Raw genomic sequence first — 17,174 nt, forward strand, 5'->3', positions numbered from 1 at the left:
GCTGGGATACTGCGACATCTGTTTCTTGCTCTGCACAAGCAGCCTTGGGGCCGGGACCAGCCCTGCCTGGGTGCCCGTCCCTGCTCATGCCCTGGTGTTGCCTGCAGTGAATTGGCTGGACCATGGCCGGACCCTGCGTGAGCAAGGCATCGACGACAATGAAACGCTGCTGCTGCGGCGCAAGTTCTTCTACTCTGACCAGAACGTGGACTCACGAGATCCTGTGCAGCTCAACCTGCTCTACGTGCAGGTACAGAGCACCTGGCTCCACTGGTGACTAAGGTTTTGGCCAGGAGCCATCACGGGGGGTACTTCAGGATGCCCAGTTGTCTCCTGGGTAAAAGCCAATGCTGGCAATCACAGCCCTGGCCTCTGCACACTCTGGAGCTCCCCAGGGGATCCCTTTTCTCCTCTGCCTGGTAGGAACCATCCTGCTGTTTCTCTCCCAGGCATGCTGATGGTCCCTGTAGGGGACAGCCTGCCCCTTGATCCTCCTCTTTTTCATGGCCACTTCTTTTCTGTCTGGAAACCAGTTCCTGCCCGGTGTGGAGGGGAGCGGTGGCAGGGCTAAGTGGCTGCCCAGCCGACAGCAGTGTCTCCTCTTTCCATGCAGGCTCGCGATGACATCCTTAACGGTTCCCACCCTGTCTCCTTCGACAAAGCCTGTGAGTTTGCCGGCTACCAGTGCCAGATCCAGTTCGGGCCACACAATGAACAGAAACACAAGCCAGGCTTTCTGGAGTGAGTGTCTTGGGGAGATGCAGGTGGCTCGAGCAGCTTGGTAGCCCCCAGCACCACGCTGGCACACGGGGCTTAGGGATGCGAATGTCTCTGGAGTGACCCCTCTCCACAGTGCCTAAGCATGGAGGTCCATGCTGGCACCAAGGGGTGACAGCCCCATATCTTGCACAGGACATGTAGCCAGCTCTGATGTGGGGGACCCCAGACCACTGTATGGTCTCCACTGATGAGGGGCTGCATCCTCAGCACGTCCACCCTGCTCTCAGCAGGAAAGCTCTTGGGGTGACTTCCATTACTGCAGCAACCTCTCCCACATCCTTCCTGCTCCCAAAAACTCCCAGCCTGTGCCCTGGCAGGGATTTGTCCGAGGCTCTTGGTTGGGCTTCTTTGTAGTTAAAGACAAACACTGGCTTTGGGCTAACAGCTGACTTGGCTGTCTTTTGGCAGACTCAAGGATTTCCTGCCAAAGGAGTACATCAAGCAGAAGGGGGAGCGCAAGATCTTCATGGTAGGTGCAGGGGGAGTGTTGAGACTTGGGCTTCTTGTTCCTCCTTGCCAAAGGTTGAGACTGCTCTTGTCTCTGGAGGCAACACATAGCAGCTTGGTGGGTGAGAAACAGGAGCAGGAAGCTGCAGGTGGGCAGACAAAGCAGCTCCTGAGGTCCCAGAAGTCAGAGGGATGCTGTAAGATGGGCAGGGGATGCCAGTGGGGTGGGGAGAGCCTGGAAACGCTGTGACAGGGCGATGGTGGCACAGCCAGGGGACCATGGTGCTAGCGGGCTGTTCTCTTTTTGCTGCTGCAGGCCCACAAGAACTGTGGGAACATGACTGAGATTGAGGCCAAAGTTCGCTATGTGAAACTTGCCCGTTCCCTCAAGACCTATGGGGTCTCCTTCTTCCTGGTCAAGGTAAAGCAGCAGCTCCCAAAATTCCCCTTCTCCAGCATCTCTCCATCTGTTATGTCTGCATCCAGCTGCTACCCCTCAACCCACATTGCTCCAGTTTTCCCTGCATCCCCAGTGTCCATCTGTTCTTCTTGGCTTTCCATGTGCACTGTCTTCCCACTTCTTGCTTTTCTCCTGTCCTTTTCAAGCCTGATGTCATGGTTGCCACCACCTGAAAGGGTGGCCTCGGAGGTGTTTGGTAGCCAAGGGAGGCTTTAAAGGTCTCTGCCTGGATGGGATCCCAAGGGCAGCCCACAACCCTTCTGTTGCGACCCACAGGAGAAGATGAAGGGGAAGAACAAGCTGGTGCCACGACTGCTGGGGATCACCAAGGAGTGCGTGATGCGAGTGGATGAGAAGACCAAGGAAGTGATTCAGGAGTGGAACCTGACCAACATCAAGCGTTGGGCGGCCTCACCCAAGAGCTTCACCCTGGTAGGCACCAGCCCTGTTCCTCCACTCCCCCTCCCCAGCAGTGCTCCCATGGGGGGCTGCTCTCATGTCAGTCCCTCTCTTGGATATTGCCCCGTCGTGGGACAGCCTTGCCCTCCTCTGGAGCCTCTCCTGGCTCTTGTTTTGGAGGCCAGCACTTGGGTGCTTAGTGCATACCAGAGGGGCTCAGGATGACCGCCAGTGCCCTGCTCCGGTGCTACCCTGTGCCGTGCTCTTGCAGGATTTTGGAGATTACCAGGATGGTTACTACTCGGTGCAGACAACAGAAGGGGAGCAGATCGCCCAGCTGATTGCCGGCTACATTGACATCATCCTCAAAAAGGTGAGAGTGTGTTGGGAAGGGTAGATGGGTGCCAGTAACCGGCTCCTCTCCATAGAGGGGTGTAGGGTTGCCCCTTCCAGCTGCCTCCAGACAGCCTTTGTCACACGGTGCTGCTGGGGGGACCTTGTGGCCCCGCTACGGTGCCTGGGCTGCAGGAGGAGGGGAAGGCTGGGAGGTGTGTGCTGGTTTGACACATTTTCTCTTTCCCTTTGCAGAAAAAGAGCAAAGACCACTTTGGACTGGAAGGGGATGAGGAGTCCACCATGCTGGAAGACTCTGTGTCTCCAAAGAAGTAAGCCCTCCAGGAGCAAGTTAGTTGCCAACCAGATGTGTTGGATGGAACTAGATGTCTGGAGGAACAGCTGCCAGTCCTTTGGTAGCAGCATTCCCACAGAGCCTGGTGCTGGGGCCATGGGCACCCCCTGACCTGGTATTTCTTCCCACTTCAGGTCGACTGTCTTGCAGCAGCAGTTTAACCGTGTAGGCAAGGCAGAGCTGGGCTCGGTGGCCCTGCCAGCCATCATGCGGACAGGGGCCGGAGGGCCAGAAAACTTCCAGGTGGGCACGATGCCGCAGCCTCAACTGCAGATCACCAGTGGCCAGATGCACCGAGGGCACATGCCTCCCCTGGTAAGCTCTCCCCGTGCCCATGGGGCACAGACTCTGAAAGGTGCCCATTTGGCTCATGTAGACCCATCCATTTGGGTCTGTGGCCAAGTGTTGGCTTGCTGAAAGGAGGAGAGGCTCTGTGCCGCTGGCCTCGTGTGCTTGGAGGCTTGGCTGAGCTGGCGTCCTCTTGTACCCACTCTGCAAACTTGAGCTACACCATGGCATTTTCCCCTGGCCAGCGGCCTCGGCCTCTCCTTCTGGTTGAGTTGCCCAGAGCTGCTGTGCCTGGCCAGCCCCACCAGCACTGTGGTTTGCAGCAGAGCCTTGTGCCTGGCTTTGGTGCCCCCCATGTCCTCTGAGAAGTGCTTGGAAAAGGCCACGAGGAGGCTCTTTGCTTTGTCCCCACTCAGCCTGGGGTGAGGCTTGGTGTAAAAGCCTTGTGGATTTCCACTGCATCTGCTCCCCACTGCCCGAGAGGTGGTTAACTGTGAGACTCACTTCTACCATGATGGAACAGGGCATTTCCCAGTAGGAGGTGCCAGAGGGGAAGACCCTCCTTTTTGCTAGGTGCACCCTACTTTGTGGAGGCACCTAACATCAACAGCACGTTACACCACATTCCAGGGGGGCAAGTGAGCTGAATATTTAAGCCTAGATTTCAAGCTCCTGACGCACCTCAACCTTTCCCTGTGTTGCAGACTTCAGCTCAGCAAGCCCTGACTGGCACCATCAACTCCAGCATGCAGGCTGTGCACGCAGCCCAGGCCACGCTGGATGACTTCGAGACCTTGCCACCTCTTGGGCAGGATGCTGTGAGTGCTGGGTGAAGAGGGGGTGCTGGGGGGGAACATCACTGGGGCTGGGTAAGGCTGGACGTGCTCTCAAGAGAGGTGTCAGCAGCTCCTGGGGAGATCTGCTGCCTGCAATGAGGTGGGGTTGTATCCAGCTCTGGGGGCAGGAGCAGAGAGGATTCTTGGTCACATTGCTTGGTCAGGATGGGCTGTGGTCACAGCTCTTCCTTCCTTCCTTCTTCCTTGTCTCCTCTCTCCTGCATCTCTCTGTGTGAGCGTGGGTGCAGCTCCCCACCACCTCCACCAACATCCGCTGACCCTGTTCTCCCCATTTCAGGCATCCAAAGCTTGGCGCAAAAACAAGATGGATGAGTCAAAGCATGAGATCCACTCCCAAGTGGACGCCATCACTGCTGGCACAGCCTCGGTGGTCAACCTCACTGCAGGTACACAGAGGGGTGAAGAAGAGAAATGCCCCACCTCTGGAGAAGACTTGGTCTCTCTTACCTGGCTGAATGTCACGACTCCTGCCCTTGATCAGGAGGACCCAGCCTGCTCTAGCTAGAGCTAAATCAGCCCTGACTGCAGCTAATGTGCCTATAGAGCCATCTGTGGCCTTGCAGCTTGCCCTGCCTTTAGACGTCCCAACGTCCCTGCCTGTGCCCAGCCCAGTCCTTCCTCCCAGTCCTGGGCTGACCTGCCATCCTCTAAAGCAGGAGCTTGTTGTCTGGTCCCTGCCATAGCTCCGGGCACTGTGGATGCAGCCATGGCATGGTGCAGCTCTTGTTCCCCACGCTCTCCTGTCCCTATTCAGCTGATGCGACCACCTTTCAGGCTTAGGAGCCAGGGGGTCTTTTCCCCAGCTCTCAGGAAGGAGGACCACATCAGTGACAGGCTCAGGGATGCTCTTCAAGCATCACTGGAAGCATGTCCCATCCTGACTTACCTCCTCCCTGTGCAGGGGATCCAGCGGACACGGACTACACTGCTGTGGGCTGCGCCGTCACCACCATCTCTTCCAACCTGACGGAGATGTCCAAGGGCGTGAAGCTGCTGGCTGCGCTGATGGAGGATGAGGGAGGGAACGGGCGGCAGCTTCTGCAGGCAGCCAAGAACCTGGCAAGCGCCGTCTCGGACCTGCTGAAAACAGCACAGCCTGCCAGCGCTGAGGTGGGGGTCAGGAGGGTCCATGGGGTCAAGAGGAGGGTGGAAGCCAAGGGGAACCATCAGGTGAGTTTTTAGGGCTTAACTCATGATCTTGGTGTTGCTTTTGCCTCGTTCCTCACAGCCTCGCCAGAACCTCCTGCAGGCTGCCGGCCTTGTGGGCCAGACCAGTGGGGAGCTACTGCAGCAGATCGGGGAGAGTGACACCGACCCCCGGTTCCAGGTGAGTCCACCCGGCGGCACCCAGGGACACCTGTTCCCTGAAATCATCAGCCTTTGCAAAGGACCTGGCAGGAGGGCTCCGGGCCGAAGCTTGGCCAGTGCCCGGCAGTGACTTCACTGGGGGAAGGGACAGCCGTTTCCCATCTCTGTCCCTAGAGCCACTGTGATATAACGCCTCTTATCTTGTGGATTCCCATGTAGATCCCAGAAAGCCGGCGTGCTTGGATCCTGCCTGCCTCTGACCCAAAGACGGTAAAAGGGGGCTGTAGGCATGGCTTGGTGGTCCTTGCCCTCTCCGATGTGAGGGGTGCTCCTCTGGTGACGATCAGCTGAACTCTTTGGAGAAGGGCTCTTCTCAAAAATCTGCTTTTCTGGTGATCAGCTCTCAGAAGTCCATGCACTTGGGTCGCCACTTGGGCGAGCGCTGCCCTAGGAGTCCTCCCTCAGCTCCTGCCTGCCATTCCCTGCCTGTGGGAGCTGCCTGCCTGCCCCCATCAGAGACCCAGTGTGGCTGGAGCCTCATGAGGTGGTTTACTTTGGCTGAGCTGACTTCCAGCTGGCTTGCTTTCCCACGACTGCTCCTTCCAGCACAAGGGAGGTAGAACACCGTGCTGGAGAGGAGGATCCAGCCGTAGTATAGGTTGAAACAGACTCCAGGAAGAAGGGGTTTCTGTTCATAGCAGCCATGCAGCCTCAACGCTAGCAGAAAAGCCTGGACAAGGGAGCCAAGGGGAGCAGAAAAGCCTGGACAAGGGAGCCAAGGGGAGCAGAAAAGCCTGGACAAGGGAGCCAAGGGGAGCAGAAAAACCCGGACAGGGAGCCAAGGGGAGCAGAAAAACCTGGACAGGGAGCCAAGGGGAGCAGAAAAGCTAGCACCATGGCAGAGGCAGTGCATGGCCAGGCAGCAGTGCCAGGACAGGGCAGCCTTGAGGTGTGGATTTAGAGCCTGGAGGACAATTTGCTCACCTGCAGCGGGATGCTCTGCCATGGCAGCTGCCAGACCCGAGTGTATCTACTTCCCTCCTTGAGCTCGGGTGCTGCCGTCTGGGGACTCTAGAGCTGGGTGCATGCGTTCTCCGGTCTCTCCTGTCTGGAAAGGTGGTGGATTGCAGCGGGAGTAGTCTTGGCTTGCAGGAGGCGAGGGGGAAGCTTCTGGCTTAGTGGCCGGTGGCTTAGTTGTCACCTGGTTTCTGTCCTTCAGCCTTCTCTCTCTCCTTTAGCCCCAGGAATGACAGCAGAGATGTAGCCTGTCACTAACGAGCTAGAGAATAGCTGGCATACCTGTAGTACAGGTGACCAGTGTGGGCAGCCTCTCACTTGCCTCTCGATGGTGGGGTGAGCCCATGACAAGCAGCTGCTCCTGGTGTGGCTGTGCCATGGCCAGCTTGTGCCTGCCATTTGGCCAGAGGAGTTTGTCGGTTTTTTTCCATTTGGCCTTGCAGCCCGTGCAGGCAGCGCCAGCAGTGACTTGCAGTGGGTTGTCATTGTGGTACCAGCAGGGACTCGGCATGCGTTGTTGCCCAGGAAGTGGGCAGGGAGCGGGTCATGGGTGTTGGGGTGATGCTCAGCATTGCCCAAGCTGCTCTGGGCAGTGTTGGTGGCAGTGCCACGCTGCGATCTGTGGCTCAAGGCCAGGTTACAGACTCACTGCCACCTGTAGCACACTATAGAGATGGGGTCAAGGTGTTGCCAGCCACTCCAGGTGTTCGTGCTGCTGGTGCTGGGCCAGAGTGGATAGAAGGCCCCCAGAGAGCTCACGTTTCCCCACTGAATATTTCACGAGAGCTTTGTGGGTGGCTGCCGATGCTCCTGCTCCCTGGCTCCCGCACTGACCCTCTCTGTCATCCCCCCAGGACATGCTCATGCAGCTGGCGAAGGCAGTGGCCAGCGCTGCTGCCGCGCTGGTGCTCAAAGCCAAGAACGTGGCTCAGAAAACAGAGGACTCAGCTCTGCAGACGCAAGTGATCGCTGCAGCCACCCAGTGCGCCCTCTCCACCTCCCAGCTGGTGGCCTGCACCAAGGTAAGCAGTGAGGTTAACCCTTGCCTCAGCGTGGCTGCAAGTGCCACCAAGCTGGTGGCAGCTCCACAGTGTGTAGATGTGCCGGTGCCACATGTCCTCAGGTGTGGCATTAAGGGTCTGCCACCAGTGGCTGGCGCCTCTGACACTGTGCCCAAGCACTGAATATCCTTTTCGGAGGAGCAGAAGCTGGGGACAGCTGTCCCTGCCCAGCTCCTATAGGGAGCCCACCATGCTCACTGCCCAGCCTTTCTCCTCCCCTCCAGGTTGTGGCTCCCACAATCAGCTCCCCGGTCTGCCAGGAACAGCTGATCGAGGCTGGCAAGTTGGTGGCCAAATCAGCAGAGGGCTGCGTGGAGGCCTCCAAGGCAGCCACCAGTGATGACCAGCTCCTGAAGCAGGTTGGGGTGGCAGCCACAGCTGTCACCCAGGCCCTGAATGACCTGCTGCAGCACATCAAGCAACACGCCTTGGGCGGGCAGCCCATCGGGCGCTACGACCAGGCCACCGACACTATCCTCAACGTCACTGAGAACATATTCAGCTCTATGGGTGATGCTGGTGAGAGCAGCTGATGGCACCTGGGGTAGAGCACATGGATGGAAAGGTATCAGTGAGCCCGTCGGGCTTGCTAACAGGCCACCCTTTCTTTCTGTCCTAGGGGAAATGGTGCGGCAGGCTCGTATTCTAGCCCAGGCCACCTCCGACCTCGTCAATGCCATCAAAGCTGACGCGGAGGGAGAGACGGACCTGGAGAACTCGCGCAAGCTGCTGAGTGCAGCCAAGATCCTGGCCGATGCCACCGCCAAGATGGTGGAGGCTGCGAAGGTCAGTGACGTGGGGGAAGATGGACGCTGGCTTTGGCCCCCAGCCCCATCCAACACCATGGGCTTGGTGACGTGGAGGGGGCAAGCAACCCTTAGGTGGGGAAGCAGTTCCCTGAGCAAGGTCCTGCACTGAGCTGAGCACCTGTGCAACGGAGTGGAGCTCCTCATGGAGCTGGGGGTGGCAGCAGAGGAGCTCTTAGCTCTTCTGGGGGTGTTCCCCAGCATCAAGCCAAAGCACAGCTGCTGCTTCAGGAGGACAAGGGACCTGGTGGCCCGTGCGAGGTGTGATGGGTTTCTTCTTTCTCCAGGGAGCCGCAGCCCACCCAGACAGTGAGGAGCAGCAGCAGCGGCTGCGTGAAGCGGCAGAGGGGCTCCGCATGGCAACCAACGCCGCAGCCCAGAATGCCATCAAGAAGAAGCTCGTGCACAAGCTGGAGGTGAGACACCCGGCAAGGGGGCCATGGAGAGCAAGCAGGCACAGTCAGTGAGTGAGACCCAGCCAGGACGCCCCGCATCTCTGCAATTTCCAGAAGGATAAAGTCCTTTTGATGTATAGTGTCCATACTGCATCCTGCAAGGACCTCCCCATTGCTCCTTCTCCTTCCCTTGTGCACACCCTGTCACTTAGGGATGCTGGGCACTGTGGGTGCTGGAGATGCTCTGGTGTCACAGGCAGGGGTGTGGGAGGAGAAGTTTAGGGGGAGCTGTGTCCTGGTGGGTGGCAGGAGGGTTCAGGGCAGGCTGCTAACCCGTGCCTCCCACTGCCAGCATGCAGCCAAGCAAGCTGCCGCCTCTGCCACCCAGACCATCGCCGCTGCGCAGCACGCTGCGTCTTCCAACAAGAATCCGGCCGCGCAGCAGCAGCTGGTGCAGAGCTGCAAGGTAAGACCCCCAGGCCTGGTCTTGGTGTCTCCTGTGCCACCTCTCCCCATTCTTTATCCTGGGCTGCATCAAAAGAAATGCGGCCAGCAGGTTGAGGGAGCTGATTCTGCCCCTCTGTTCTGGTGAGACCCTACCTCTAGTACTGCATCCAGATCCGGAGCCCTCAGCATAGGAAGGACATTGACTTGTTGGAATGGGTCCAGAGGAGGGCCACAAAGATGATCAGAGGGCTGGAGCATCTCTGCTATGAGTCTGAGAGAGTTGGGGTTGTTCAGCCCGGAGAAGAGAAGACTCCGGGGAGACCTTATAGCAGCAGGAGAGATGGGGAGGAACTCTTTATGAGGGACTGTAGTGATAGGATGAGGGGTAATGGTTTTAAACTGAACAAGGGGAGATTTAGATTAGATATTAGGAAGAAATTCTTTGCTGTGAGGGTGGTGAGACACTGGAACAGATTGCCCAGAGAAGTTGAGGGTGCACCGTCCCTGGAGGTGTTCAAGGCCACGCTGGATGGGGCTTTGAGTAACCTGGTGTAGTGGGAGGTGTCCCTGTCCAGGGCAGGGGGTTGGAACTCAGTGGTCTTTAAGGTTCCTTCCAACCCCAACCATGATTCTGTGATTCCCATCAGTTGTGCTGGGGTTCCATGCGTGGCCGCAGCGGGCAGGTAGGACCTTGGGGTCCTCACACAGCTCCTCTGGGAGCCAATCTTTTGGTCACTGGTCCGGGATTAGATCCGTCTCCTCCCAGCCCAGCCTCTCCAGTGACCCTTCTCTCTGGCAGGTGGTGGCAGAGCAGATCCCGATGCTGGTGCAGGGCGTACGAGGAAGCCAGTCCCAGCCAGACAGCCCCAGCGCCCAGCTGGCTCTCATTGCTGCCAGCCAGAACTTCCTGCAGGTACCCACAGTGTCCAGAGCCTCCCGTGCTGGCTCCGGCACTGATGTTACAGCTTTTGTACTGTGCCTGGCCTTCCTGAGAAACCTACTGTGGGTGGGCAGCAGAAAGACGCTGCATGTTTGTCCCCTTCTCATGGCTTTTTCTTTTGGCCCGGCAGCCTGGTGGGAAGATGGTAGCTGCAGCCAAGGCCACTGTCCCCACCATCACGGACCAAGCCTCCGCGATGCAGCTCAGCCAGTGTGCCAAGAACCTGGCCGCGGCTCTGGCCGAGCTCCGCACAGCCGCCCAGAAGGTAAGAGGTTGGGTCCCATCCTGTGGTGGCACCCCAGCTGTGCAGAGCCGGTGGGGATAGTGGAGATGTTCCGGTAGCAGGTCTCAGCCTCTGCCGTGGCAGGGTGGGCTCGATGGTTGCCTTGCTCACCTTCCGTTCTTCCCCATTGCAGGCTCAGGAGGCATGTGGACCCCTGGAGATAGACTCTGCGCTCGGTCTCGTGCAAAGCCTGGAGAGGGACTTGCAGGAAGCCAAGGCAGCTGCCCGCGATGGCAAGCTCAAGCCTCTGCCAGGAGAGACGGTGAGGGCACAGGGAAGGGATGATGCAGGGTGGGTGCTGGTGTGGTGGGGGAGCCACAGGAGTGGAGGCTGGAAGTACAGCCCACCAGCATGTCCCTGCTTATCCCTCCACAGATGGAGAAGTGTGCCCAGGACCTGGGGAACAGCACAAAAGCTGTCAGCTCTGCCATTGCTCACCTCCTGGGAGAGGTGGCCCAGGGCAATGAGAACTACACAGGTACTGGCCTCTGCGCTGGGGCTTGGGAGAGGGGAGGCAGCCGTGCCAGCAACCACTGACCTCTCCGTTTCCCCAGGGATCGCTGCCCGAGAGGTGGCCCAGGCCCTGCGCTCTCTCAGCCAGGCTGCCCGTGGTGTGGCGGCCAGCACTCCCGACCCGCAGGCACAGAGCGCCATGCTGGACTGTGCCAGCGACGTCATGGATAAAGCCAACAACCTCATCGAGGAGGCGCGGAAAGCAGTGGCCAAGCCCGGTGACCCAGAGAGCCAGCAGCGCCTGGCCCAGGTAGGGGGAGTGGGGACCCCGGTGCCCCCTGCCAGCCCGTGGGAAGGGCATGGGGCTGGCCAGGGGGATGGTGACCGCTCTTTGCTTGTCTGCAGGTGGCCAAGGCAGTGTCACAGGCCCTGAGCCGCTGTGTCAACTGCCTGCCTGGGCAGCGGGACGTGGATGCTGCCATCCGCATGGTGGGAGAGGCCAGCAAGAGGCTGCTTGCAGATTCGGTGAGCTGAGCAGGGGTGGGAGGGGAAGGGGGAAGCCTTGTAGGGATGCAATTGGTCCATCCACACTAGGTTCCTGTGTAGCATATCCACAAGCATGTGCCAGACCTTCATCCTCCATCTTCATCTTCCTCGCTACCTCTCCTAACCCCTCTGTCTGTCTCCAGTTCCCTCCCAGCACCAAGAGCTTCCAGGAGGCGCAGAGCCAGCTGAACCGGGCGGCCGCAGGGCTCAACCAGTCTGCCAACGAGCTGGTGCAGGCGTCGCGTGGCACCCCTCAAGACCTGGCCAAGTCCTCCGGCAAGTTTGGGCAGGACTTCAATGAGTTCCTGCAGGCGGGAGTGGAGATGGCCAGCCAGTCCCCGGTGAGAGCAAGCACCTGTTTTGGGGGATCCTGGGTATGGTGAGAGGTTTGGTGTGCCTGGGAAGGTGGCTGGCCGCAGGCAGGGTGGGTGGGTGGGGTGGCTGTGGCCAACACAACTGGTGAGATGGGGTCTGGGACTGTGAAAAACCACAGCAGCAGGGAGAAAGTGGCTTGAGCTTGTTCAGCAAGTATCTGCTGTATCCTTCAAAACCAGCAGAGAAGACCCAGGGTGGGCGTGGAGCTTGGAAACCTGCAGCAGGTAACTTGTCTTGGCTCCTTGCAGAATAAGGAAGATCAGGCACAGGTGGTGTCGAACTTGAAGAGCATCTCCATGTCCTCCAGCAAGCTGCTGCTGGCAGCAAAGGCGCTCTCCGCCGACCCCACCGCCCCCAACCTGAAGAACCAGCTGGCAGCAGCGGCACGGTAGGAGGGCCTCTTCCCTGTGAGCTCCTTGCTGTAGCAGTGAGGCAGGGTGGTGGAGCTGGTGTTGATCCGTGGATCTTTCTCCCTTGTCCCTGGCAGGGCTGTGACCGACAGCATTAACCAGCTGATCACCATGTGCACCCAGCAGGCCCCAGGCCAGAAGGAGTGCGACAATGCCCTGCGAGAGCTGGAGGTGAGAAGCCACATCTTGACAAAGCAGTGGAGGGGCTGAGATGGCTGGGGGGCTGAGATGGTGGGAAGGGGGAAACTGCACCTCTCTGCAAGGGGCAGGAGGGAGCAAAGAGGGGGTGCACATGGAGGACATGGAGCCTTCCTTGGATGTGACACCCATGTCCCTACAGACAGTGAAGGAGCTGTTGGAGAACCCCACCCAGACCGTCAATGACATGTCCTACTTTAACTGCCTTGACAGTGTCATGGAGAACTCCAAGGTGAGCCCTGAGCTGGAGCTGGAGATTTGGGGAAGGAGAGGGAGGTTTAGAAATGATGTGGGGGCAAAAGGAACAGTGGTTCCTTCCTTGTTGATGAAGCACAGTGAGCTCTGAGCATGGGAGCATGGTGCAGGGGTGGGAGGTGGTCTCTAACTGGTGTGTGGTGTGTCCTGCAGGTGCTGGGCGAGTCCATGGCTGGCATCTCCCAGAATGCCAAGAACAGCAAACTTCCTGAGTTTGGCGACTCCATCAGCGCCGCCTCCAAAGCTCTCTGTGGGCTGACGGAGGCAGCTGCCCAGGTGAGACATGCTCAGTCCCAGCCCTGAGCGTTACCCCTGGTGCATAGTTGCCATACGCACCTCTCCCCTGACCCTCAAAGCCTGGCCCCGTGGTACGGTGCTGCCAGCCCCCTCCGCAGCCCGTGCCTGCTCTGAGCTTCTCCCCTGTGCATGAATTCTCACCACCTCTCTTGTGCTCCCAGGCTGCCTACCTCGTGGGAGTCTCAGACCCCAACAGCCAGGCTGGACAGCAGGGCTTGGTAGACCCCACTCAGTTTGCCAGAGCTAACCAAGCTATCCAGATGGCCTGCCAGAACCTGGTGGACCCTGCCTGCACCCAGTCCCAGGTGAGTGTGAGCTAGGGAACCATTACAGGCATGTTCTTGCATGAAAGGGAGCGTGAAGCTAGCTGGAAGAGCTGTGTCCCAAGAGTTGGCCAAGATTACAGCTTGTGTCTCATCAGGCCTCATCAACTGTACTGGGAACCAATTGGCACCTTTGGTGCAATGGTGACAGTCCAGATGTGCGGCTGTGTGGGTGTGCAGGACCTTGACAATCCTTCTTGGGTCCCAGGAGGGATTCTGTCCTCAGTTGGTGCCCCATGTGGGGCTGGCAGGAAGGGAGAGCTGCAGGGGTGGGAAGTCATGGTGGATGCTGCCTCACCCTGCTCTTCCCCGCAGGTGCTGTCAGCGGCCACCATCGTAGCGAAGCACACCTCAGCCCTGTGCAACACATGTCGCGTGGCCTCCTCCCGCACCGCCAACCCTGTGGCCAAGCGCCAGTTTGTCCAGTCAGCCAAGGAGGTGGCCAACAGCACAGCCAACCTGGTGAAGACCATCAAGGTGCGGTCTCCCTGCTGGGGCACTGTGGTGGGGATGGGATTTGGGGCGTGGTGGGGGTTGGATAACTGCTCTGGTCTCTCCATGCCAGGCCCTGGATGGCGAGTTCAACGAGGAGAACAGGGAGCGGTGCCGCGCAGCCACTGCCCCTCTCATAGAGGCTGTGGATAACCTGACCGCCTTCGCCTCCAACCCAGAATTTGCCACTGTTCCTGCCCAGATCAGCCCAGAGGTGGGATGCTACAGGGGCAGGGAGGATGTGGCCTGGCGGTGATGGGGGCTGCCGAAGGGTGAGGAGGAGCTCTGCCTCCTCCTGAGCTTGGGATGGGCCCTCAGTGTGGGGCTGGTGCCTTGAGAGGGTGTGATGGGAAGGTGGTGGCAAGTCTTGGGCTTCAAAGGGCTGCTCTGAGGTGAGGGTCATGGGAGGGGGGTAACTTTCCAGGCGCAGTCCCTCACACGTATCATCAATCCATTGTCTCCTCACACAGGGCCGCAGAGCCATGGAGCCCATCGTCTCTTCAGCCAAGACCATGCTGGAGAGCTCTGCTGGCCTCATCCAGACTGCCCGCTCTCTGGCCGTCAACCCCAAGGACCCACCGCAGTGGTCAGTGCTGGCCGGCCACTCTCGCACTGTCTCCGACTCCATCAAGAAGCTGATCACCAACATGAGGTGAGGCGAGTCCTGCCTGCTTGGCCATGGCCCCATCCCTGCTGGCAGGTACCCCTGCTCTGAGCCAGCATCCCTGGAGATGTTTTGGCTCATCTTCTCCTTGGCCACTGCCAGTGGGTGGAGGCAAAGGATGGGATGGAAGATACTGTCCCACTTGTTCTGTGCAGGAGCTGTTCCTCCAGCTCTGGCATGGGTTGATGGGAACTCATGCCAGCATGCCTGGGCTTTATGACTCTGGGTTGCCCCAAAGCTTGGGAGGGGGGTCCTGCCCCTCACCGTCACTAGCCATGGCTGGGGGCAAAAGGGTGGCATAGCAACTGCCAGCACTGGACTGATCCATCTGTCACGCAGGGACAAAGCTCCAGGACAGCGGGAATGCGATGAGGCCATCGAGGTCCTGAACAGATGCATGCGGGAGGTGGACCAGGCCTCCCTTGCTGCCATCAGCCAGCAGCTGGCCCCCCGAGAAGATATCTCCCAGGAGGTGAGCTGAGGACATGGTGCTGCAAGCTGAATGGGGCCAGGCGTCCCTCCTCCTGACTCCCAGCAGCTCATGGTGACCTCAGCCCTGATGCAGCCTCACACAACCTTTATTTGCAACAGGCTTTGCATAACCAGATGATCACAGCTGTCCAGGAGATTAGCAACCTGATTGAGCCCGTGGCCAGCGCGGCACGGGCTGAGGCCTCGCAGCTGGGGCACAAGGTAACGTGGGGATGGGGACAGGGAGCTGCTGATGAGGCACTCGGTGCATGTGGAGGAGCTCACGGTGGGAGGAGAGGTGCAAGACAGTCAGGGCTGGAAGCTGCTGGTGCTGATGGTGCTTTTCCCTAGGTGTCCCAGATGGCTCAGTACTTTGAGCCACTCATTATGGCGGCTATCGGCGCTGCCTCCAAAACGCCCAACCACCAGCAGCAGATGAACCTCCTGGACCAGACCAAAACGCTGGCCGAGTCTGCGCTGCAGATGCTCTACACAGCCAAGGAGGCTGGTGGGAATCCCAAGGTGAGCAGGAGGGGCGTGTGTCAGTGGGGTGTTCCCCTTCACATGTGGGTGCTGTGTGGTGGACACAGGGTAAGTGTGCACCATCCCTGTCGGGATGTCTGCCTTCCCTCACTCTGGCTCATCCTTGCAGCAAGCTGCCCACACCCAGGAGGCTCTGGAGGAGGCCGTGCAGATGATGAAGGAAGCAGTGGAGGACCTGACCACCACCCTGAATGAGGCAGCCAGTGCTGCAGGTGTTGTGGGGGGCATGGTGGACTCCATCACCCAGGCCATCAACCAGGTGAGTGGAGCATGGAGTGGACCTGGCCAGGGCTGGGGATGAGGGAGAAGAAAACTCAGAGTCAAACCCTACAAGTCTCTGGGCTGGGGCTGGAGTCAGAGTCTCCTGGTGGTCTCTTGCAGCTGGATGAGGGGCCGATGGGCGAGCCAGAGGGGACCTTTGTGGACTACCAGACCACGATGGTGAAGACAGCCAAGGCCATCGCAGTGACTGTGCAGGAGATGGTGGGTGCAAGCAAGCCTGTCACTGCAGAAAGCACTGCCTGCTACTCAGGCAGGGCAACCACCTTCCTTGTTTGCCCATCCCAGCACAAGGCCCCTCCAAATCCTGTTCTTCTTCCTCCGGCAGGTCACCAAATCCACCACCAACCCAGATGAGCTGGGCATACTGGCCAACCAGCTCACCAATGACTACGGGCAGTTAGCACAAGAGGCCAAGCCGGCTGCACTCACCGCTGAGAACGAGGAGGTGCAAGCATGGGGAGGGAGCACTGGAGTGTGCCGTGGGGCAGAGCAGGGTCTGCTGGTGTGGGAGAGCAGAGGACAGGGGCATCCAAACCTTCCCTTGGAGCTGGGGGCAGGGAGCATTCACACCTCCCCTGTGAGGCGGTGTGGAAAGTGGAGCAAAGCCATGTTTCCTTCTTCCCCCTGCTGAGTGGGAGGACTGGGAGAGAGGAGCTGGGTTGAGGTGGCAGGTGTTTCCCAGTGGGTATCATGGATGCGGGACTTAGTTCCCTGCTGGTTCCCTCACACACATGTTCCCCTCCAGATCGGCTCCCACATCAAGCGCCGGGTGCAGGAGCTGGGTCACGGCTGCGCCGCCCTGGTCACCAAGGCTGGAGCCCTGCAGTGCAGCCCCAGTGATGCCTACACCAAGAAGGAGCTAATAGAGAGTGCGCGCAAGGTTTCTGAGAAGGTAGGTGGTCCAGAGAGAGGGGTGATGGCATGGCAAGGTAGGAGGGATGCTGGATTGAGCCATGTGACCTTGGAGCCGCCATGCTAGGTTCTCCCCTGGTCCTCTTGGTCTCTCAGCCACACTCGCCCTGCCCAGCTGACAGGGCGGAGGATGGATTCCCCCTCTCCAGGCACCATAACAACAGCTGGTGCTGTGATGGATGAGTGTGATGTCCAGATGCTGCCTGCTGATGGCCTGCCAGGAGACACTGATCCACACACTGGTGGCATCCCAGGGCTCTCCAAATCAGCTCTTGCAGCAGTGGGCGTAGCGTTTGCTGCATCTCCAGCCAAGCCTGCAGCTCGTGCTGGATGATCAATCTCCCCTTCGTCTTTTTCTGGTGTGGTGGAAAACGTCCTGTCCATCGGTCAATCTAAAGAACATACTTCTGAATAAAAGATGAAAATACAGCTAAAAAATGCTAGTGGATAAAGCAGCGGTAGAGCAGCAAGGCTTGTAAGCAAGAGTACAAAAGCAAAACACTTGCTCGTGGCGCCTGGCACATCCCTGCACGTCCTTCCTTTCCAAGATTGCTTTCTAACAGGAAACTTGTTCTCCTACGAGTGCTTGCCCAAGTACAGAAATTGAGTTTAGCAGCTGAAGAAGGAATATGAGTTGCGATGTTCCGATGCCCATCATGTAAATCTTACTCATTTGGAAACTATCAGAGTCCAACATCTTCTGGATTCCCAAACACAATAGGTACAGGGTAAAAATAAAGAAACAGAAGCTAAGAAGGGGTTCCCCAATTCCCCTCT

General features: G+C 58.8%; 1 protein-coding gene across 1 annotated transcript in view; it reads left to right on the top strand.

Annotated features, from left to right (window-relative positions):
- TLN1 (talin 1) overlaps positions 1–17,174 on the top strand; it is a 35,297-nt gene that overhangs the window by 9,171 nt on the left and 8,952 nt on the right. Inside the window, exons 6-44 of the mRNA XM_074166866.1 lie at positions 108–250; positions 614–741; positions 1,189–1,249; positions 1,544–1,648; positions 1,964–2,119; positions 2,358–2,459; positions 2,675–2,751; positions 2,909–3,089; positions 3,767–3,880; positions 4,197–4,305; positions 4,821–5,029; positions 5,148–5,246; positions 7,099–7,266; positions 7,530–7,824; positions 7,925–8,091; positions 8,399–8,527; positions 8,859–8,972; positions 9,753–9,866; positions 10,024–10,158; positions 10,310–10,438; positions 10,552–10,654; positions 10,731–10,939; positions 11,035–11,154; positions 11,319–11,516; positions 11,799–11,938; positions 12,038–12,131; positions 12,301–12,390; positions 12,567–12,689; positions 12,872–13,015; positions 13,349–13,510; positions 13,599–13,739; positions 13,996–14,177; positions 14,529–14,661; positions 14,781–14,882; positions 15,012–15,182; positions 15,313–15,462; positions 15,585–15,686; positions 15,811–15,930; positions 16,231–16,377. Coding sequence (XP_074022967.1) covers positions 108–250; positions 614–741; positions 1,189–1,249; positions 1,544–1,648; positions 1,964–2,119; positions 2,358–2,459; positions 2,675–2,751; positions 2,909–3,089; positions 3,767–3,880; positions 4,197–4,305; positions 4,821–5,029; positions 5,148–5,246; positions 7,099–7,266; positions 7,530–7,824; positions 7,925–8,091; positions 8,399–8,527; positions 8,859–8,972; positions 9,753–9,866; positions 10,024–10,158; positions 10,310–10,438; positions 10,552–10,654; positions 10,731–10,939; positions 11,035–11,154; positions 11,319–11,516; positions 11,799–11,938; positions 12,038–12,131; positions 12,301–12,390; positions 12,567–12,689; positions 12,872–13,015; positions 13,349–13,510; positions 13,599–13,739; positions 13,996–14,177; positions 14,529–14,661; positions 14,781–14,882; positions 15,012–15,182; positions 15,313–15,462; positions 15,585–15,686; positions 15,811–15,930; positions 16,231–16,377 — 5,366 coding nt within the window. The remainder of the gene's footprint in view (positions 1–107; positions 251–613; positions 742–1,188; positions 1,250–1,543; positions 1,649–1,963; positions 2,120–2,357; positions 2,460–2,674; positions 2,752–2,908; positions 3,090–3,766; positions 3,881–4,196; positions 4,306–4,820; positions 5,030–5,147; positions 5,247–7,098; positions 7,267–7,529; positions 7,825–7,924; positions 8,092–8,398; positions 8,528–8,858; positions 8,973–9,752; positions 9,867–10,023; positions 10,159–10,309; positions 10,439–10,551; positions 10,655–10,730; positions 10,940–11,034; positions 11,155–11,318; positions 11,517–11,798; positions 11,939–12,037; positions 12,132–12,300; positions 12,391–12,566; positions 12,690–12,871; positions 13,016–13,348; positions 13,511–13,598; positions 13,740–13,995; positions 14,178–14,528; positions 14,662–14,780; positions 14,883–15,011; positions 15,183–15,312; positions 15,463–15,584; positions 15,687–15,810; positions 15,931–16,230; positions 16,378–17,174) is intronic.

This window comes from Numenius arquata, chromosome Z (genome assembly GCF_964106895.1).
Source record: "Numenius arquata chromosome Z, bNumArq3.hap1.1, whole genome shotgun sequence".
In the NCBI taxonomy this organism is placed as follows: domain Eukaryota; kingdom Metazoa; phylum Chordata; class Aves; order Charadriiformes; family Scolopacidae; genus Numenius; species Numenius arquata.